Here is a 22,101-nt window from a genome sequence, read left to right on the forward strand (position 1 = left end):
TGCCTCTTGCTGGAAGATGATTTTTCTAGACTCCTCACCCCCTGCCATCGCTTTTTCACAGGTTTTGAGTGGTTCCCACAAAAAATACATGAAATCACAGCCTGAGGGCTGGGTCTGCAACTGCTCGTGTCCTCACACACAGTCCCAAGGGACCACCTGGGTACTGCCGTGCCTCTTCCATGGATGAGGCCAGGTCCCATTTCCATCCTCACCATGTTCCCCACGAGCACCCCGGCCAGAGGATTCCTCCTGTAGCACAGCGGTGTGCAAGCAGCAAACCAAAAACCACTGACATATGCAGTTCGCCCCACATTCCTCAAGAAACACTCATCTACGAGTTTGTGAAACCTCCTGGCTCGCTCCGGGGGAAACAAAAGCTCCAGCTTTGCAGGCTGCACGGTGCCCTGGATTGCTGCACACATGTCCCAGCCCAGAGCCCGGTCCCCTTGCCTCGTGCAACAAGGGACTTGCACTTCCCACTCTCTCCCCACAGCCGTGAAGGTGTGCAGAGACAGCAAGACAGGGCAGAGCAGAGTATGAGAGAGCTGGGTGCTTTTGTTATGAGAACGGGGCTGATTATTCCCTTATCAGCAATGACAAAATGATCTTGGGCATCCATGTGCATCCGCAGCTTCAAAGGCTGCAAGGCCAGGAAGGCTTATCTGCTGTCGGTTTGAGACTTGATCAGTCTAAGCACGCGCAGCCGCTGTTTCAGTCCCCTGCTGCAATCAGATTGCAAATAAATCTAAATATAAGATCAGAGACAATAGAGCTGAAAAGGAATTTGAGCCAGCACGTGGTGCCACCCCTACCCGAAGGCTGGCTCCGGATCAGCCCTATATGCGTCCCAAGAGAAGTCTGCAGGACTTGCTCGTGAAGGTGCTTCAGTGAGGGACACATTGCCACTTCCCAGGCACCTCGTAGTACCTTTGTGTCAGTTTTTCTGTGACCTGATCTAGTTTTCTTACTATGGAGCAAGTCTGTTACTGCTCAGCCCCCCAGCGTGGTGAAGGAGTAAGTTGTTGGTCCTCCTGCCTCCCGCAGCTGTCCGAATGCCTGCAGACTGCAGGCACGGGACCTTCTCCCTATGCCAAAGCAGCCCAGTTCCCTCCGTCCCTTTTTACAGCCCCTTTTTCTCCACCCCTTTCATTCTCTCTGCCCTCCTCTGGCCTCTGCCCTGCTATCCCCATCTTGCTCCAGGTGTGGCATGCCATTTTGGCTACTCTGCATCAGTCCCTGGCAGAGCAGAAAGGAAACTCTACACATGTTAAAGGTTTCACAGGAGGATTCCTACATTTATACCCCAGCGTGCCTCGTATCTTTTTCATAGCCATGCTTTTGGCTCCCGAGAAACAGCTGCAACACTCAGAGAGGTGACGTTTGCACTGCCCAATTTCGGTGTTTCGGGATCTTTTAGTCTTCAGAACGGACCTTACAATTCCTGTCTGAATGTGCCAAAGCGTTTTCCCCTTTGGGTGCTGACAAACGAGCGAGGTTTTCTTCGCTTGACCTTTGGGCCGCCCGTGCTGCGCACGCAGCAGCCACAGCTCGCAGCATCTCAACCCACGGCCTCACGCTGAGGGCAAACACAGTGCGTGGCCTGAGAGGAGGCTGCTTTGTGCTCGTGTGGGCAAGGCATGGAACCAAACATCCGTGTTTGGCCATGGATTTTACTGTCCCTTTGCCGTTAAGGAGCCAGCACAGCCCTCATCTCTGTGCGGAGGGAGTGTGCACCCGTGTGGGGTTCACCCCGCGGGGACGGGGCGGCCAGGAGAGGTGTTTGTACTCGGTGGGAGAGCTTTGAGGTGGTCCTGTGTGACAGCCCGTGGTTTATTCCCAGTGCTTTACCACCACCATGAGATCTGAGTGCTGCTCTGTGGGGATGGCGAGCACCTCACCTGCATGGAGGATGGTTTCCAAATGCTGTTCCTCCCTTGTAGAAGTAAGAAATTAAAAGACTTTGGGGGAACAGCGGCGTGACTCCATCTTGGCTGAATTTATGCCTTTGACCCTTTCACCCCAAGGCTCTTTACACTTGACTGAAACATGAGGTAAAAGCAAATGTGACTGAAAGAGCCCATTGTGTGCGCCAGCAGAACGGCTTTTGTGTGCGGGAGGCAGCGTGCGGCCGCTTGTGCGAGGAGCAGCCCGGGAGTGCCGGGCTTGTGCTGTCAGCGCTGGGACGGAGCACAGGGCACGAGCCGGTGTGGCCGTGCAGAAGGCACCCCAAAACTTGGCTGGGGGATTTCCAAATGCGGGTCTGGCCTTGGGACGCCAGCCTGTTCCCGCAGAGCCATGGAGCAGGGACGCGCTGAGGCAGCGCTGGGGCTTCTTCGGCGGGATCCCCATAAGCGGGAGCAGGGCTCAGAGGGGACGGGGACCCTCAGTCCCATTTCCCTGAGGCCAGCTCGCCTTCCCCAGGCCCTTTGTGGCCACCCAGCCCCCCAACCACCCGCAGAGGGAGCCGCCTGAAGGGGGTGTCGGCGCGCCAGGGCCCGCCCGCCGCTTCCCCAGCACGGGCCGGGGGCGGGCCGGCGCCGGCCCCTGCGCGCAGCGGGGCACTGACAGCTCGCCCCGAGCGGGGGCACCGGCACGGCTCGGCTCGGCTCCGAGCCCCCCTGGGCGGCAGGAGGCTGCCCGGCTGCCCCCGGCCCCGCCGCCCCATGGACCGCCGGCGCCTGGGCGGCGGGAGCGAGGCGGCGCTGTGAGGCCGGCGGGCGGGGAGCGGCGGAGCCCCCGCGCCCGGCGCCGAGCCCCCGGCCCCCGGGCACCATGGACAGTATCCTGGAGCCCTTCCCCGCCGAGCGGCTCTTCCCCGCCGCCGGACCCGGCTTCCTCGACCTCGGAGACTTCAGCGAGGCGGATTTCCTCAGCAATGTGGTAAGGGGAGAGCCCCCGGAGGGTGGGTGTGGGGGTGCCGCAGCCCCACGCTGCCTGCCCGACACCGCTGCTTTGCCTTCGCTTCTTCTTTTTATTTATTTTTTTGCTATAGGAGCGCAGGGCGGTGGGAGCGGGACCCCACGGATTTGGGGCTCCCCCCCACTATCTGTCTGCCCCTAACCCCTGGGCAGGGTGGTGGCCGGGCACGGAGCATCCTCCCCGCACCCCCCCCGGAGCGGAGTGACCCGGGAGGGAAGGGTGCTGCCAGCCCCAAGAAACCAAAGGGGCATTGTTCACCCCCGAGGAAACCGCCTGGCTTCTCCCAGGAGCCAGCCGAGTCCCGAGGCTGGCAGCTCGCTCTGTGTGCACGGGCTCCTGCCCTGCCCCAGCACCACGAATTGGGCTCTCAGGGAGCCCTGGTGCTGCACACCCCGCTGCCCCTCTGCCCCGGTGCAGGAGGGCCCCACCTCAGGGCTGGCATGGCCAAAGGTGGGCGAGCATCCCTGCCGTGCCCCCGTCCCACCCCAGCACCTCCCGTGCTCCCGGCAGGGCAATGCGGGCAGCTCCGAGCACCGTCCTGGTGGCAGGGGCAGGGGTGATGCCAGCAGCACAGCACCAGAGCAGGAGACAGGGAGAGGAGGGCTGTGGCTGTTAAGTGCCTGGTAAATCCACTTCTGCACATGAGATACCCAGAGGTACCCAGGATACTGTTTTGCACTGCCTCCGGCGCGGAGGAGAAAGCAGAGGTGCACAATTTGCACTAGGCTAGGTGCACCGCGCTTGGTGTCTGGAGGCACAGCAGCTCTGGGAAAGAGATTATTCGGGCGGTCCCATGCCTCAGACAGCTCACCAGCTCCTGCTCCCCGGGATACTGCCGTGCCTCAGGGACCAGCCACGGCCGGGCACTGCAGGAGGAGCAGAGCCCGGCTGTGTGCTTGCAGCTCCCGCTGGCGACTGCAGGGCTTCAGCTGCTCCAGGACCCATCACTGGGAGCCTTGCATTTCCCCTCCTTCCCTATATACCCTGCACGGATGCAGCCGTGCTGGTATGGAAGTGCTGCATGCCAGGACCATTTATTCTCCTACCTGTGTGGAAATACTATGTCTCGGCATCACCACTTTGACCTGAGTTGCCACAGGGGCTGCAGTCAGAACTCGGGAAACCCCTTGCCCATATAGCTGGTACCTCCTTATAGTTTAAATACAACTTCTGGCTGCAAGCAGAGCATGAGAAAAAGAAGCTTTTGTGTAAGAGTGCCATCTGGTGCCACCTGCCAGGACAGTGTGTTCGCAGTGTGCGGTGACCAGGGGTAGGCTGCCGCCAGGTTGGGGTGACTCTAGCACCGCTGTCCTCCGCTTCCAATTAGGAAACGAAGTGCCGTGCGGATTTTCCCCTAGCTGCCCACACCACAAACTTCTGCGGGAGTGTGCGAGTCAAGCTGGTGCCTTCTCTTCCCAGATATGATAAGCAGAGCAGATTCTGTAGCTGCTTCCCACCTCCCAAATCTGTTGAAAATACGTGCCCCAGGGCATAATACATCAGCCTCTTTTTTCTTTTGCTGCATGACAACATGGGGGGAAGGAATATACTTACATTTTCCTACTAAATCCAGCAAACCTCATGGGGTCTGGAGATGTGCTGAGAAGTTCTTTTTGCATAGTACTGTGCGAAGCATCACCGTGCACAATAGATTGCAAAGTTGCCAGTGCCTTTGCTTCGAAGATGGGCAAACTTTTCCAGATATTGTTCAGCAAGTATTTTTCTTAGAATAGGCCAGGAATTTTGGCCATAAAATGCCAGTATGAAACTTTTTTTTGTTTTCTTTTTTTCTGAGGACGATTTCTTCTGTTCAGAACAGAAGCGGAAAGAAAGCATGGGTGAACCTTACTGCAGAGGCTGTGCTCCTCTGGGGCAAGAATTACGTGGCTCTGAACTGCTCGCCTTTCCTGAACCGTCACTCCTCATTAGTCATCTTGTTCTTTTAAAAATGGCCCTGTAGATGTGTCCTCAAGGAAGTCCGTGTGCTTGAAACAGAAAAAAATATTAATTGGGGGGGGGCTGCCATTCCGAGGAGCCGAGGCAAGTTGTAGGAATGGCTCGACACGAGCCTCAAGAGATGCAGCGAGGGCAAAAAGCAATTCATTGACCCTTCCTGGGGCTGGCTGAGAGGAGTGCTGCAAAGGTCTTAGGGGTCCTGGGTGGCAGCAGCTGGGTGCGAGCCAGGGGTGTGCAAAGGAGGCTTGGAGCTGCCAACAGAAGCGTGGCTGTAAGGGAGGGGGAATCGATCGCCCCTTTTCCATCTGAAATGTGGTGTCTGGTTTTGTCCGTGGGATAATTTGGACACTGATAAATGTGCAGCCCCCCTGCACCCGTGAGGAGCTTGCTGCGAAGAGGGAGGCAGGCTCTGTACATCGGCGCACGGCAGGAGGATGAGAGACGGTGCTCATAAATCGGAACGGGGAAGGCAGAGACCGGGTGTGAGGAAAGGATTTCTCACTGTGAGGACACTGAGGAGTAGGAAGAGGCTGCCCTGAGATGCTGTGGAAGCTCCAGCCTCGGAGGTTCCCAAGACCAGTCTGGATAAAGCCCTGAGCAATGTGGTCTGCATTTAGTGTTGGCCGTGCTCTGAGCGGGGGCTTGGAGATCTCCTGAGCTCCTTCCCACCCTGCACGGGTCTGCGGTTATAGGATTTCTGTTTGATATTTTGTGTGTGTGGGTGGGTGGGTTTTTTTTGTTTTTTTTTTTTGAAAATCTTAAGGAGAGTGGTGTCTACTTCATACTTGGAGGGGAAATCTCTGGAGGATACGAACTGTTTCTTTTACTTCACTTAGCCTCTGCTAACCCAGCTTGCATATGATGGCTTCTAAAAACACCACCAGCTCCTCTTGCTCAGGAGGCTGCCTACTGCTTTTAAACGGAGACAACTTTGTTCATCTTTTCCTACCAGAAGGGACCCACTGCAAATGAGACTAATCCGTCATGCGGTGATTGCTTATCGATCCCACCTGTTCGTCCCCCGTCCAGCCCAGCACTTCTGGTTGCTGCTGCTAGGACCCATCTATTCACTCACCATCTATTACGGCTGCACTCACAGGGCTCTTACTCTCTCCGCTCTTATCGGCGTTGTGAAACTCTTCAAAGGGCTTATCTTCTGAGTCAGATCCACCACTGTGCTTCACTGGGTTTGTGACACTGATGTCAGAACGAAGCCGGAATAAACCAGCCAAACAGGAGGCATGTGTTTCTTTTTAACCTAGTACCCCAGTGGGTTTGTTTCTTCCTCGTGTTTCTGTATTTCATGGTGTGAAAAATACCTTCAAAGATGACTCTGGGGGTTGGATGTTCGGGTAAACACGGCTCCATTTTGACTCTGTGCTTTTCAAAGCATATTCTGCGTCTCCTTCTGAAAGGGAGACATCAAGGCAAAAAAAAAAAAAAAAAACAACCTACAAGTTAGTTGAGGTCTGCGCTGTTAGAAGCTTGTTAGAAGCAATATGGCAATTCAGACTTGTCTCTGTTGTGTTCAGCCAGCTGCTTTGGAGGCTGCACAGTAGCGTGCTCTGTCATTGTGTGATCTGATGATGTTCCTGGGCTAGGTGACAAGTGGTACCTGCTGGAGCCCGCTGCGACGCCGCAGAATGGGAGAGGAACCACTTGTCTCTGCAGGCTGCTCCTCGAGTGCGAACTTGGTTTTGTGCCTCCCGTTTGCTCTTTTCTTTAGCGTTGTCACAGCCTGCAGAAAGGAGGAAAGCGGCAGGACTGTCGGTAGTGAGCATGCCGAGGGCAGTGCTGGTACAACTCAAAGGGGAGCTTCCTCTGAAGATAAACACAGGCTCTTCACCAGGGATGACCGTCACTCCCACGAGGAGCCTGTACACATTTCTGTTCCTCCTATGCCTGCGAGAGGGACAGAAATAGCACTTAAGTGTTGCTTAGGTCCTGGACTGATCTTTGGTCTGGGTGAGTTTCATGCCGTGTAAGCTCCCTCCCACTACCTCAGCACGCAGTGAGGATGACGAGCTTTGGCGATCCATCGTCCTGTGGGTAGCAAAGGGAGCTCCACTGTGCCAGGAGGCTGGGTCTGACACTGCTGGTAGTCCTGCACGGGGACACATTCACAAAGCATTTTGACCCTCTTGTCCCTGTGCGTGGTAAAATTTGGTCAGTGACACATCCCTGATTGCACAAGACAGGAGTTTTTTCTTTAAATTTTGCTTGGAACTTGCTGGGAAGAGATTCCCCTGGGGTCTGGGGCACAGATACAGAGAGACCAGATGGGGCTATCAGACCTGTTCTAATGGAAATAAATCTCAAAATAGCAGTTCCCAGATCTTCCTTATCTCATTGGATCCATCTCATGGTTCCTCCACTTCGTGCCTGTGCTGCTCCTCGTTGTCTCACAGCAGGACTTACACCTGCAGAAGTGCTAGCCACGGGGTGAACACAACAGCTCATGGGCATCATCACTGCAGAGTCATCACCAGGAGACATATTTCCATTTTGGTAACGAAGAGGGGGAGAGATGTGAGCTCCCTTTGGAAGACTAGGAGAGCACTTCCTCTGCAGAGACTTGGGGATAACCTGTGCATCCCTCCATGCCAGAAAGAAACTGAGAGACATCTGGGATCCTCTTCCAAAATAAAAAATGTTCATCTGTAGGACAGCTGGCAGCACATGCTGGGGATCCACTGGCCAAAATGAAAATCTCTGCCGAAGTGGGAGAACCCTTTAGCCACACAGGTGGGTCAGGGGTAGGGGAGAGGCTATAACTCAGAGCAGGAGTGCAGGAAGGCACCTGTCCCAAACAGGGTTAAACAGTAGAGACAGAGCCACTGTCTTGGTGGGGAGAAGCAGGAAGGACATCAGTGAAGTGCTTGCAGAGCAAACAAAGGGTGTGTTGGCAGGGGCTGGAAGCACATCTGTGCCTCCTGCGTGCTCCCACTGAGGGAGGGCGTCAGCAGCATGGGCTGGGAGGTGCCGGAGCCACACACAGCTCTGCCAGGTGATCCCCGTCCCCTCTGGCATTAGGCAGTCATTCGATGCTGCCATCACTTCCAGAGATGCAGAAAACCAGGGGTCACACCTGTATGGACCAGACTGTGGACAGCCTGAGGTGGTCTGTGCCCCATTGCATCTCCTGGTCCCAGTATGAGTCCCTAGGCATGGCTTGGTTTGACTGGGACGACTGGGGAACATCTCTCAGCATTTCCTGCCCCCTCCCGTAGCCCAGAAGCAAGGTTGTCCTCCATGCCCAATGCAGGAGGCACAGCACTCCGGGAAATATCTTGGTGTCTCGTGGCTTCTTCATCCTGCGACAAGCGCTGGCTTCCTCAGAGTGCAGTGCCTCCTGCTGCCCAGGGTGGCCCCATCCAGCGCTGCCCTTGTCTCCTCCGGCACCGCGCCGGCCCCATCCAGCACCGTGCTGGCTCGCTGAAGCTCGGGACGGAGCTGTCTCTGGTAGGGAGGGGAATTTCCTTGTGCTCGCGTACGAGGAAAGAAAACCTCGTTTGGAAGCAGTGCCTTAAAGGGAAGTATTAGGAAGAGTGGCTTCGCAGCTGTAGTCCTGCTATTCAAAACAGGGCCGTGCTGACACCTCTGCAATGTGCTGCCGTGTTTCCTCTGAGAAAGGTCTAGTCCTGGGCTCACTCTTGTTTTTTCTCAGCACTTTCCTGTAAGGTTTAAGACTGTAGTATTTAGTTAACATATAGTATATTACTTAACAAATTCTCAGTGGTAGAGGAAGGGAATGAACACACTTCACTCTCTGAAGGTGTCTCTGTGATGGCCACATGGCAGGTTCTCTTCTCATAGCCACACGTTGCTTGCTATGAAGATTTGATTCCCAAGACTGAGTTGTATCAGCACATTTTAGGGAAGGGATGAGTTCCCAGTTTGTCCTTTGTCCTGTTGTGGACACAAAACCCAGTCAGTGTCCTTGCTGCAGTTGCAGGGGAGCAGGTAGGGCCTAGGGGAGAAGCTCCACTAAGGAATGCCCAGGAGCTGCCTCTTGGCCTGATTTGACCAGGAGACTTCCCAGGGAAGTGCCAGGTCAGTGCTGCAAGGTGAGGTGCAGTCACCAATGCCTGTACTTCTCCTCCTTTGCTCACCTGAGCCTCTGGGAGTTTGTATCTCCACACGGGAGATGAGAAGTGAGAGTGGAACCGAAGCCGTGTGTCATGGGACAGGATGGCTGCCTGCATGGAGCTCCTCTCTCTTTCCTGCCTTTGGAGCATGATGTTGTGAGCTGTGAGCTGTTTCCTTGGGCTGTGTCTGCACGTTCTGCATCACCCCTCCGAGCAGAAACAGCTGAAGGGGTGTGAGGAGCTGAGGGCAAGGCCAGAGCAGCAGGGTGCTGCAGGTAATGTGCTGAAAGGCAGGCTGTGCCTTTCAACCCCGGTGCTCCCCTCACATGCCGTGCAGTGTTTACATCTAACTTACTCCCAGCTGCTTGAGAAAACAAATGTTTGCTTCTGCTTTCCAGTAGGGTCACGTCGTTTTAAGGAAGGTTTTCCTTTTCTGCAGTCACCCGAGCCTAACTGAACACCCCAGCCCTTCCCCTGTCACCCATCCCTTTCTGACTAACTTATCCACCTTTTCTTCTATTTCTCCGCATCTCTCCTTTAATTCCTTTTTTCCTAAATCTTTCCAAGTCTGCCTCCAAGTCATTTGGAGGTGCTCTGTTCAGTGTCCAAGTAAGAGGTGCTTGACACCGATCTCGACACACTGTTCAGCCAGAAGAAGGTCCCGTGAAGGCTGTGACTGCACCACCCCACAGACCCTTCCACTCCTTCCTTCCTCCTGCATGTAGAGGCGCATCCTATCTCATCTTCTCACTCTCTGGGATGGCAGAAATTCTTTGTACGGGGTGGAAGCAATGTGCATGGCTGTTCTCACTGAAACTAGCAGGTAATTGAAAGCAGTGCTGGGTTGGATGGGGCTAATCAGTACCATCTTTAGGGATCTAAGGTGATGCTTTATATGGGGTCATTCATTATGATCACTGTCCAGCCTGTTTCGGAGGAAACTCACCCTTGACTACCTCTGCAAAGTTGCTTTTGGCTTCCTCACACTGTGGCTTTGTCTTGATCAGGAAAAGCATTTGTTTAGGTTGGTCTGGCTGACCCGAGTCAGCAAAGCCTGCCCAAAACTCAGCTATCAGTGTTCCTAGAATAGATGCAGAGTAACGCGTGGCTCAGCGAGCTGTGTCAGGAGTTCCCATGCAATAGGAATATCAGGTCTCCCCTGGGAGGAATCTGGCAGCCGGAGCTGGAGGAGGAATACAGTTTGGGCCAGCTACCAAGCTTGTTACACAGGAGGGAGCTGGATACAACATCCACTTTGGGCACCGGGAGTTGGATTGTCAGCATCCCCCCTGCGGGTGAGCTTCCTTAGGCCAAGTGCCCAGAGAAATCTCCTCGTGCCGAGCTTCCCCACCCCACTGTTGGCTGCTGGCTTCTCCTCGGGGTGCCACGGAGAGTCCTGGTGGGAGCAGTGTGCTCAGGAACATCTCTGCTGGACCAGGGGCAGGGGCTCACCTCGCAGACGTGCTCCTCGCCCTGCCGTGCTTGTGCTGATCCCACCCGGAGGGGTGGCTGAGGCACAGGGAGAGCAGGATGGAGAAGAGCAGCCGGGTCCGGAGCCGTGGTGGTTAATTGCTGCGTGTCAGGACAGCTCAGTGCTGTTGCCATAAATTCAGGACAGCTGAAGGAAGGTGCTGGGCAGGTGCTTTTGGCTGAGCTCGCTGCCGCCCCGGGGGAGGGACTGCAAGCCAGGCAGCTGAGGGAGGAGGAAGTGATCGCTGACATTTGTGAAGGCTGCTGATGGAAGGTTTCTTTCAAAGCCTTTTCAGTCTCTCGATCTGAGAGCTCTTTGCCCAGGGAGTGCTGGAAATCTGGCTCTTCTTTCCGAGGAAATGTGCAGACTGTGAGAGTTGATGAGGTGCCGTTGAGCCACAAATACTGAATTGCCAATCGAATGATGCTGAGTTTGTTCTTGTTGTTTTTTTTTTTTTTCCTTATGGGCAGTGATGCAGCGACTGGGCATGAGGTTGTCAGGAATGGGAGAATGCTAGTCCCAGCTCTGTCTGTTGCCCAGCATGCGATCTTCTGGGTGTCTCTTGTTGCAGCACAGCTTCTGCTGTCTGAAAATGAATGCACAGCCTTATTCTCACTTGCACGGTGCAATGCCATCAGTGGGCGAAGCAGACCCGTGACAAGTTAGGCTGGGGTGGGGATTGCTTGCAGGTACCTGCCAGGAATGGTCTGTAGGAGCTATTTCTTTGTTTCCCCGGTTAGTCTCTTTGAATTGTGTTGCAGCTGTAGATGATATGTGCCACATTTTCAGTTTGGCAGCTCCATCCTCCACTCATGTCCCAGCTATCCATTGCCCTTCTCCCATTTGTGCCACCTATGGACTGTGCGTGGCTGATTTTGACCTCAGATACTTCAGGTTAATCCAGAGCAATCTTTCAGTGTCAGTCTGGATGACTAAGTTTGTCAGCGTCGGGATTTAAACTGAAGTACTTGGCCCATACTGTTGCTGGCCCGGCTTCCTTGGGCCATACTGAAAACCAAACAATTTGTGCTTTATAAATCCAGTGAAAGGGCTGTACTCATACCTCATCCTCCACTGAACAACCAGATCCTGGCCGAGCTGTAAAACCTAGCTTCCCCCTGGGTTTGGGCAGCTTGCTGAGAGCACCCCGTTACACTTCTGCCTGAAATTGCTGCTTGGTTAGGGCTGTGCCGAGCTCCCAGGCTCCCAAATTATGTGTGGGCTGCTTGGTGTCTAAGGAGGTCACGAGCTGAGAGTATCAGAGTGCCGTGGCTTTGTCAGCCTGCTAGCAGGGCATTAAAGACCCGTGGTCCCTCTCGGTCACTCCTGCTGCTCACGGCATGGTTTTTGCTTTCCCTTTCTCCTCCGAGGTGCCCTTTCCCTGCAGAAAGTCTGCCTGAGCTGCTTAAAGTTAGGGTTGCTACTGCGCACTGGGAAGAGCAGTGCTAAGGTTGTTTTCCCGATCTCTGCTGCCTCTCCCGCTCTTCAGGATGTGTCAAAGATAATTGGCAGCAGTCCGACAGCTGGATTAGCATTAAATAACAAGCAAACGGCCTGCAGCCCTTTTTCGGGCCCGGCAGAGCGCACACCTTTAATTCCTTCCCTACATGTCTCCCAGCCCTGTTTTTATCCCACCGGGAGACAGCCGAAGAGCGGCGCTGGCCTGGTCAGCTCTGGGCACAGAACACAGGGTGCTGCGCTCGTTTCCCTGTCACTAATTACTGCCCGGGTGGCAGCTAGCAGCTGCGAACTCTGACAGCAAAACTGCTTTCTCCCTGCCCCTGGTGCTGCCGTCACGGCGAGCAGCCCGTGGCAGCTGCGAGCAGCTGGGGTACGCGGCAGCAATGCTCATTTCTCCGTGCTCCTCGTGCTCCAGGGGAGCTGCCCTGGCGGCATCCTCCCTTGCAGCCAGGGGCTGAAGACCCCGGTGAGATGAAGGCTCACATCACCGCGGTGCAGTCGCCCAGCAGCACGGGCATCTACGGGCAGGAGCCAGAGACCCGTGCCCTGCGCAGTGCCCATGCAGTGCTCTCAGTTGCCTTGCTGATATTTGATGAAATTGGGCTCTGTAGAGTTGCCAGAGGTTTTATTTATTTATTCTGGGAAAGGGAAGAGGGAAAGAGGCCAGGAGGGATGGGGAATAGGGAAAGAAAGAGGGAAGAAAAAGCAAAGACAAGAGAGAGGTAGCTATGCAGTTAGCATTCCTGAGCCATCTGGACCTGTTGGCATGGCCCCAGCTGGACGGGCTCGCAGGTTTATCCACAGCATGATGTAATCTCCATCGTCCAGCATTTGATTTTTCTCCTTGCTCTGGATGGCCTCGTATCGGGTGCATGTCTGGAGCGGGCATTTTGATTTCCTGTTGCTATTTGTGGACTTTTCCTGGCCGATCCTCAAGAGCAGCTCAGGCGGTTTGCATTCCTCAAGCTGAAGGAGCGATGCCACCCGGCCCAGGCCAGCAGCAGCCGGCCCCTCATTTGGGGAGGGGTCCGGCTGTGGTTCGCACCCTGCCGCAGCTGCAGAGAGGACGACACCTCTGCCTGGTGCTCAGGCAGCTGCTGCTGAGCCCAGGACTCATCTCAGCCTTCAACAGCGGCACGGAGAGGGCTGTGGGGAGAGGCTGGCAGGCCACCCCTTCCCAACCACTCATGGGCTTCCCTGGGATGGGAGGAAGGAGAGTTTTATTTGGCCCACGACCTATTCCTCCTCACTTTGGTCGGTGTGAGCAAAAAGCAACAGATGATCTCAGTCCTTCTCCTCTGCTGAAGGCAGCACCGGGGCTGTCGGCGGCTCTGTGGAGCAGGTGGGCTGCCCTTCCCTGCAGGATCCCCTCACCTCCAGCACTCGGTGCCACCGCCAGGGCACGGCTGTGGTCCTGGAGGCAGGGCAGTGTAACGGGACAGGTTCAGGCTGTGTTCCCCCCATGCTCTGCAGGAGATGGCCGTGCCTCGCTGGGGCAGGCCGTTTCTTTCTTCCCAAATCCTTCCCGGCACACAAGACGGAGAGGGTGTGCACTTCAGCCTCCATAAAAAGCATGCTGCTCAAACACCTCTGGTGGGATTTCTCTAGGTGGGATTTCCCTACGTACAGCTTACCCCTGCTGCAAGCAAACTTCACACCCAGCCATACAAGAGGCCTGCTTCAGCGTGTAGCAGGGTAGCTGTGTGACGGGCCATTAGGCAATAGCTCGACAGTCGCAGACAGTGTTCCCTCCCTCGCGATGCCTCGTCCTGCCCACATGCCTTGCCCAGCTTTGTTTCCTCCAGGGCCCAGGGGACGGGGAAGGGGAGAGCAGTGACCCCCTGGGACCAAAGCACTGTTCAGAGGAGGATCCCAGTGCCTGGCTCAGAGGTTGCCCTGGTTGCACCCGGAGGGAGCAGGGCTCTGCTTTCAGTAACACCCCGGGGACGGCCAGTCCACAAGGGCTGGGATGGCCTCACTGGAACCGCAGCACCGAGCTTTTCCACCCGACTCAGCTCTGCTGAGCGAGAGAGTCACTGAGGAAAACGATGGCCTCTTTATAAAGCAACTGGCAAAACTCTTGCATCTCTCCTGGGAGCAGGCCAGGGATTCTGAGTCACTGCTTAAGCTGGTTGCAGCCAAGGTAGTCTTACCCAAGACATTAAGCGAGAGAGGAGAGATCCACCCAGGAGTGCCAGCAGAAAGAGAAACAGTCCTAACTGTAATTAATAATAATATAATGATGAAAAGATGCAGAAATGCACTGCCCACTCCAAAAATAAAGTCTGAGGACAATTCAAATGCTGTAAAGAAAAGAGGAGAGGAAAGAGTCGAGAAAGACCGCCAAAGCCTGCATGTCAGCTGCAATGCAAGGAGCCCCGTCCAGCTGGCCTGGGTTCAAAGAGCTCCTATTGTCCAACAGCATTTCCAAGACACCATTCAAAACTTTCAGAAAATGAACCCAAGATGCAGGGTGAGATTTATCGCACAATAAAGGCAACCCAGATGTGTGCACCCTTTCAGAGGGAGGAGATGGGAGGAAGGCGACAGAGGAGCATGAGGGAAGAGGGTTGCATGAGGTCTGGGGCTGGGAGCACCCAGGCAGGGATAGGGCTGGGTGCGTCTGTGCTGGGACACGCAGCGGGCACCTGTGGAGGATTTCATGTGTATGGAGAGCTCCGTGCTTAGGGAAAGTCAGTGGGCATCAGGATTAAGGTACAGAGGGGTAAGATTTCACTGATTTCACTTCTTCTCTTTTGTTACACATAAAACCAAGGTGGATACTAAGAGCCTGCTGTTGCTTCTGGTCCTGGATCCTACACATGCAGAATAAGGTTGTATCTGAAAGGATGCCTGGAAGCCAAACCACTGCAGATTCCATCTTGGTTTTCTCACAGCCTTTGTTGTTGCCTTGCAGTACAAAGCCACTGTGGCAGGGCTGTAACTTCTGCCACAGGAACCACTCGCTTCCACCTGTGCTTTGATTATGTTAAAACCTAGTAATTAATTATACACAAGGCAGTTTAATCTTTGAATCTGCTGCTAACATGGACTTACATGACTGCAGCCTGCCGTCATTAATTAAGCGTACGAATTCTCCCTGCCTGCAGTGAGACCCGTGGCGTTTCTGCTGCCCGCAAAACAACCTGGCAGAGTGGCTGTGCCATGCCACACTACACAGATTAAAAAGAGACTCGGTTTTGTTTTCAGAAGGATCTCTGGTAGTAAAGGTTTGTTCATCTAACAGCAAAAACCCAGAGAAAATGCCTTGTCTGGAGATTTAAGCTAGAGCCAGTGTTTGAAATTACTCATTTGTTTGGTGAATGTAGTCAGCTTCTACAAGGTTTTTTTTTTTTTTTTTTTTGTTAGAAAGAGATGGATTTCTCTGAAGGCTTTTTAACTGAGACTAGATGTTTCTTTCTGTGAAGCTCAGCTACAGATAATGAGTTTGAAGCAGGAGTTATGAATATAGCTCCTCCACTCAGCTAGGTAAGGATCCATATATTATTACCAGACTGATTCCCCCAGGCCCTAAAACCTGTGAGCACCCATCAGCTCCTTGTGCTGCTCCAGGTGTATCCGGAGAACAGATTCCCAATTCCACAGGTTTCTGCATACACTCCAGCACTGATCCCAGGCATCTTCAGGTTTCCACTTCTTTTCACCAGCTACAGGGAGCTCAGCTGCTGGCCTTTGTCATAGAGAAGTCCTGCTTGGAGAAGGGATGGCTGGAGAGCCAGGTGTTGGGAAAGGCTTGCCAAAGGCTGCTTTTCTCCTTCAGCCTTGATTTTTGTCCCGTGGCTGAAGTGGCTGCATTATCTCTGATCAGTCAGATCTCCATCCCCATCTTTGGAAACGTGGGGCTTTGACCCCTTGCTCGGTAACACCACACCTCCCTGCTCCCCGAGGATGGTGTTAATCCAGGCTGCCCCAGCAGTGAGGAGTGGCCTGAGAGGTGTTACTGCCCTGAAGGAAGGATTTCCCCATCCTCCTGAGACTCCTGTTTCTGCAGCTCCACCGCTGAGGCGAAAATGATACCCTCAGCACTGGAGCTGAAGTTTAATTTCCTATCTGTTGCTCAGGGCACAGATTTTCCACTGGGATGTTGGCAGCAGGTCAGAAATCTGCATTCCAAGCTGAACTGCTTTGAAAACAGTCCTGGTGCCCAGAAGCAGGAACGCCTCACACACATGCACAGACAGCAAGAGACAGTGCCCTGTCCCATCCCAGCTCACGCAGGGCTCCTCCAGCACGACGCCCGCACGTGTCACATCCACAGAGACTGCAAACGCTGCAGCAGCTTGGGACCCCACTCAGCATGCTGGTCATAAAGCCCATCTCTTGCCCTGCCTTATCACTAAAGAGAGTCCCAGCTCTCGACCTCTCGAGCTTTTGAGTCAAAACCCTTCTCACATCCTTGAGTCATGCATCAGCTGGTCCAGATTTACTTGCTCTGTAATTGCCCTTTACAAAGGCCCGAGGAATGAAACCCACCAGTAATGTTTGGTATTAGCTGCATGCCTCAGCCTTTGGACTTGAACAGAGTACTGCTATCGTCCTCTTCCAAGGCTTTTCTTTATGGCTCTCCAGGGGCCTGACAGGGGACAAAATGTGGATTATCTCTGATTTTGTTCTCTGAGTGTTAAAGAGAAACGGTTTCAATGAGACAAATGAAGGTGATTGTAAAGATAATACAGATCTTTCTTCCTGCTCTGGTTATCTTACAAAGCAGATTTCCTCTGTCTCCTAGGGCACCTTTCCCATTGCTTCGATTGCCTTTCATGCAAGATACAGAAAGAAGGCCCATAATAACATGGGGGTGAAGAGCCGTTAAGAGCAGAGCTCTGCCGGCTCTGGTGGCTCCAACCCAGTACTGGACAGGGCCAGAAGCTTCCAAGAAAGTTGGAAGAGATGTTGGAGTGGTGTTTATTCTAGTTTATTTCAGTTACAGAACAAACCTCCCCATCCCCCTGACTAGTGACTGGCTTGAGCGGTTGTACCCTTTCCAATCGATTTTTAATTGCATTGTTCATTCATGCTTTATTTTGTGTCTTTCGGGATGCCGTGACCTCAGCTTCCCTGCAGCACAGCCGTGTAGTTCAGAGTCACTCCGAGTAAAGCAGCACTTTCTTTCTCGTGCCCTGCCTGCTGTCTTTCATTGCACCATGGGTCCCTCTCCACCAGGACCATAGTGAGACACGAACAGGCACTCCCAGGTGACTGCCCAGGACCACAGGTTCCTCCTGGTGTCCCTCAGCAGCTCCAGGCTTTCTGTGCAGACCTCCTGGACCTCTGCTCATCTGAGCCAATGCTCTCTGCACTTCTGTGACCAGGAGGGAACTCAGATGAAGCCTTACCGTAGCGTGGCATAGCCTTACTCGCGGTCTTTTTCCTTTTTTTCTCACACATTCTAGCCTTCTGTTTGCTATTTGGACTTTTGCAGTGCATCAAGATTTTTTCCCTAAGCTGTCCAGGCAGACCTGCCACACACAATTAAAATGAGGGGGCTTTCTCGTGGTACATTTGGCTTTAGATTTTCTGGGCTGGGCCTGAGCTGCACCTCTAGGTTGTGCAGCGGTGCTGCGTGCCAATGGACATGGCTGCAGAAACCCAAGTGTGTTCTGGCCGCTGTGGCTCTGCGGGGACTGAAAAGGGATTTATATGTGTATGGGCTTTGCATAGGGTAGGTCTGGTTGGAGGTGGATTGGGGTAACGTAGCAGATGGGGCCTTCCCAAAGCTGATGCAGTGCATTTTCACATCTAATGAGAGAAAGTTCACATTGACCCCCTCACAACCTACAGCAGCTGAAAGACTCGTGGGGCCCCGTCACTGAGTAGTTAGGGTGGGTTTGGAAGCCTGCTGCACACTCAGCAGAGGCTGCCACGTCAACACAAAGAGGTAAAGCACTGATTAAGGCAAGGGGGCAGAGACCTGGAGGCAGGGACTTCTTTCTCTCGGCACTACCTCAGCGTGAGGAGCAGAGGAAAAGACCCCAAATGGCTTGCCCAGGGGTACCCACATCCCCATGGGGAATAAATACCCCTCATCCACCTCCATTCGAGTGCAGCCCAGCAGCTGCCACAATGGCTCAGAAATGCAGGCTGCTTTTTGTAGCAGGCAGGTATCTTTGGTTCTCAGAGCTCAAAAAAGACCTTGAAAGCCCCAAACTTTTTATTTGCCTTTAACGGACTCCTAGCCCCCCGTATTCTGCCAAATGACAGCTAAGAGCAGCTGATCTGAATGTTTCATTCCGAGGGGGTTGCGTCCACTCCTGTACACGGTTTAAATCCTGCTCTCATTATTATTTTTTGTTGTTTTTTACCCGAGTCAAAGTAAGCCAAAGGAAATTTGGGCCTTCGTAGCTAGCGCACAGGCAGCGCGAGCGAGCTGGAAGGCAGAGGCATTCCTCGTGTCCTCCAGGGCGCTGCTGCTGGGAGGAGACGCTCCGGTCTCCACAGGCTCCACGAGCCTCGTGCAGAGCCGGCAAACGGCTGCTCCCAGCCCGCAGCCTGTGCAGAGCCGCCTAGCAGGTGCCTCTACGGGGAAATCAATGGGTAGACCAGGCCGCCCTACAGCCGCCGGGTAGACGAGGCCGCCCTACGTGGCAACACCGGGACAACGAGGGGATGAGGGGACGAGAGGGGGGCTGCGCTGCCCCGTGAGGCTGCCTCAGCGCCCGGCCGAGCCGTGAGGGCGACGGGGCGCCGGCAGCGGGCAGGAGGCGGTGCCGGCGGCGGCCGGGTGCGCCCCGTCGAGGCGCGGCGTGTGGCGGCGGCCCGCGGGCCGCTCCGTCCTAACCCTGCACTCCTCCCGCCCGCCTCGCCGCCGCCGCCGCCCGGCTCCTGGCAGCCGCCTCCCATTGGCCGCCGCTCGGCGGCGCCGGCCAATGGGCTGCGGCCGCTGCCGGCCGTTGGAAGCGCGCGGCGGCGGCCGTTAACCGCCGGCGATGGCGGGTGCCCCCCACACACAGTCCCCTCAACAGCCCCCGCCGTGTGCCCAGCCCCGGGCGGTGCCGCCTCGTGAGGGGGCTGCGGGTCCCTCGCTTCAGGGCCCCAAGGGAGCGCCTCGTGTTGGCGCCGCTCCCGCAATCGCCTTCCCCTGATTGTGTCTTGAGCCTCCCCGTCGTCCCTCCTAGGTCTTGTGGCGCCTAGCGCTGGAAATTGTAAATCCAGGCCCCTTGGCACAGGTGCTGGGTGGAAGGAGGTTTCCACAAGGAGCTCTGCCGGGACTCCGCGAGGCAGCGGGGACATGGCTGGGGCTGCTTCCAAGGAGTTACAGCTCCAAGCACCTTCGCTCTGAGGGGCCGTGTGCCCTGCGAGGGTGGCACAGCTCGGCTGTCCCCTGCCTTGCTTTCAGTGACACTACACCCACCTACCCGTCCCTTTTCCTGTCATTCCGCACTATTCTACAGAAGGCAATAAAATCTTGAGTTTGTTCCAAATAAGGTTGAGCTAAGGTGTCAGGGAGGGGTCTGCTTTATGTGCGATCTGAGGTCACGAAGCCAAAAATCATCTTGGGTTACCTGGGCATTAGTGTCAGTCTCAAAAAGACAGAGCTACTGCTGTTTGGGATGCCGGAGGGAGGTAGTGTTGGGGTTTGCAGATGGTTCGGGCTGAAGTGCTTCAGCCCTGCCATGCAGAGATGCAATAACAGCAGGGGGCAAACTGCCCAGGCAGAACAGGGGCATAGACTGAGCAGGGAGCTGTGATACATGAGGGGTGAGAGGAGACACAAAGAGTCACACAAGTCAGGTTACAGGGACACCAGAGGGGTTTGAGAGAGCCAGGAGGTGGTTGGATGACCGCTTGTGCCCCATGGGGTGCACATGCACCAACTAGACCGTGAGGAGAAGTGTGCACAGCATCTGTCCATCCTGCGTGGATCCTCTTAATGCTCTCAAGACCTTCACTTTCATAAGCTCTGCAACTCACTGCATTTTAAAGCGAGCAGAAGGACTGTCTGGAGTGTATGGACTCTTCTTTCCTGGAATGTAAAGGAAACCTCGGCTGTGAAGCTGGAGTGCAGGGGGCTTCATTCCTTAGTGAAAGCAGAGAAGGGAAATGCAGATGTCACAGCTGGGACAGAAGATTTATCTTGGCAAGCAAAGAGGAAAAATACTTTCAAAAATAAAAAAGTCAGAAGAATCCCCTCCTCATCTGCACTGCCTGCCAGCACAAGCAGAACCTCCAACCTGCAAAGGCCCTTCGTCTCCTGGGCCTGGGCTGCCGCCCAGCTGGATTAGCCCCTTGCTGCTTTCTCCTTGGAGCGAGACCATCGTAGTGGGAGCATGGAGGCTGTGAGAACTAAACTGATCCTGAAGGGAGATTGTCTCCAAACGGCTCCGCTGGAGGTGGAGAGAGGAAAGGCACCATCAAAGGGTGGATGTGTCAAAGGGAAAGGGAGAGACAGAAGTGACCAACACGCAGAAGCGGATGCAGGGAGAGGAAACAGTCCCCTCCTTCAGCTTCTGTGGGGCCACTGGGCTACCACAGTGGCACCTCAAGGTGTCCCATGCCCAGCTGGGCAGTGGACAAAGCTCAGTGCTTCAGTGTCTGCCTGTGGCCCCCAGAGGTCCAACACCAGCTCTGGGTGGGGGCAAACAGAGAGCTTGCGTTTGGATGTCTGGATGCCTTACATTAGCTCCCAAGATAACTGCTGTACAACAGGAAGGGGTGTTCGAATGAGAAGTGCACGCACGCACACGCAGTTTGCTATTTAGACAACCCTAAGCATGAGGTCAGGGTGAAAACATGTGGTGGAAATATGTTTGGAAGATTCGGTGCCTATGTCGGTCACCAGGAGTGGGAGGGAGCAGGAGCCAGCAGCTGACAGATTCGCACTCTCCCTGCAGCTGAGGTGGCCTCAGCCCTGAGCAGATTCTCCTGTGGCATCAGAGCAGCTTCGGGCTGCCGGGAGATGGGGGGGTCATTGCCTCCCCTGTACCTGCACACCCAGGTTTGTCCCCTTCGGGCACTGCCTCCCCATCCTCCCGGAACCACGCTGAGGGGGATGGGCAGCTAGAAATCAGGCTTGGATCAGGAAACCCAGTACATCCTCGCCATTGCGTTTCTGTCCCTTGGCTGCCCCCTCCCTGACCGCTCACTGGTAATACAGCTTTGGAAACACATCTCGTGCTATTTCTTGGCTTTTGAGCCTAGTTAGAAGGAGAAGGAAGGAGGGTGTGAAAGGGAGGGGGAGATAGCAGGAGGGAATAATGCAAAATGAGACTGTGCTGTGAGCTTCGTATCCCATCTGGAAGCAGTTTTCCCCCAATACACTTCACACCCGCTCCCTCTGGCCCAGGATGGTAGGGAATCACGTTTCCCAGTTGACTGGTCCCCCTTGCTCAAGCCAGGCCCGTCTGCATGAAAGCTACTTGAGATATCTTGTAGGACAATCTCAGCAGAGTTGCAGGTTCCTTCACTGTCACGATTAGAAATACTTGGCCAGTTCCCTAAGGAGCAGGAGCTGGCTAGAAGATGCTCCTGCATCTCTGTACCATCCCCACCAATGCCTGTGCACTCTTTCTTGGACCTTCTACTTACACATGCCCCTGGTCTGCTGAGATGTTCACTGCTGTGGTGTCACAAAAATCCCTCCACAGCAGGGAAGGGAGCAGCTGAGGCCCTCTCTGAGTTTTGCCAGATAAGTGCAGCTCTCCCGCTGAGAATGGGTGGCACAGAATCTGTGTGATCTGGGCCAGCAGGCTCGATCTAGGCTAATTCACAGTGGTTTTGATGACACTCTCCAAAATAGCTCTGGGCTGCTCTTCACTGTGCCCACCACAGCTGGGTCTGGATAAGAGGACACTTTTTCCTGTTACCATGTGGCTGCACCCATGGGTACCCTTAGTAATCAGAAATCTATCCTAGAGCTAACAAACCTGTTGGCATCAGGAGAGGACAAAGCCCACCCAGCAGACACAGCAATCTTCTTGAGGCTTGGTGGTGTAGTTTCCTGCTTGTCCTGCAGACTCTGTTGAGGATTTAGGCAGCTACAAGGCCATGTCGTTGTCCTTGGTTTACCTTTCCTTCTATTTTCCTTTGCCTCTTGCCTCCTTTTCTGAATAAAATAGCAATCTCTAGCTCTGTGTGATTGATGGGAGATGAGAAGGAGCTGCTTTGTCTCTTGGGAGAGAGTGGGCTTCGGGGGAGCTGAGCTCCTACATCTCTGGAAGAACGGTGCTGCCTCTTCATCCTCACTTC

General features: G+C 54.6%; 1 protein-coding gene across 3 annotated transcripts in view; it reads left to right on the forward strand.

The window, feature by feature from the left end:
• Positions 1 to 2,538: 2,538 nt before the first annotated feature.
• Positions 2,539 to 22,101, forward strand: part of CREB3L1 (cAMP responsive element binding protein 3 like 1) — a 43,163-nt gene continuing 23,600 nt past the window's right edge. For all 3 annotated transcript variants that reach the window (XM_084522379.1, XM_084522381.1, XM_084522380.1), the window contains exon 1: positions 2,539 to 2,880. In XM_084522379.1, coding sequence (XP_084378505.1) covers positions 2,773 to 2,880 — 108 coding nt within the window. In that variant the 5' untranslated portion in view covers positions 2,539 to 2,772. The remainder of the gene's footprint in view (positions 2,881 to 22,101) is intronic.

Source organism: Aythya ferina (assembly GCF_964211825.1).
Source record: "Aythya ferina genome assembly, chromosome: 5".
In the NCBI taxonomy this organism is placed as follows: domain Eukaryota; kingdom Metazoa; phylum Chordata; class Aves; order Anseriformes; family Anatidae; genus Aythya; species Aythya ferina.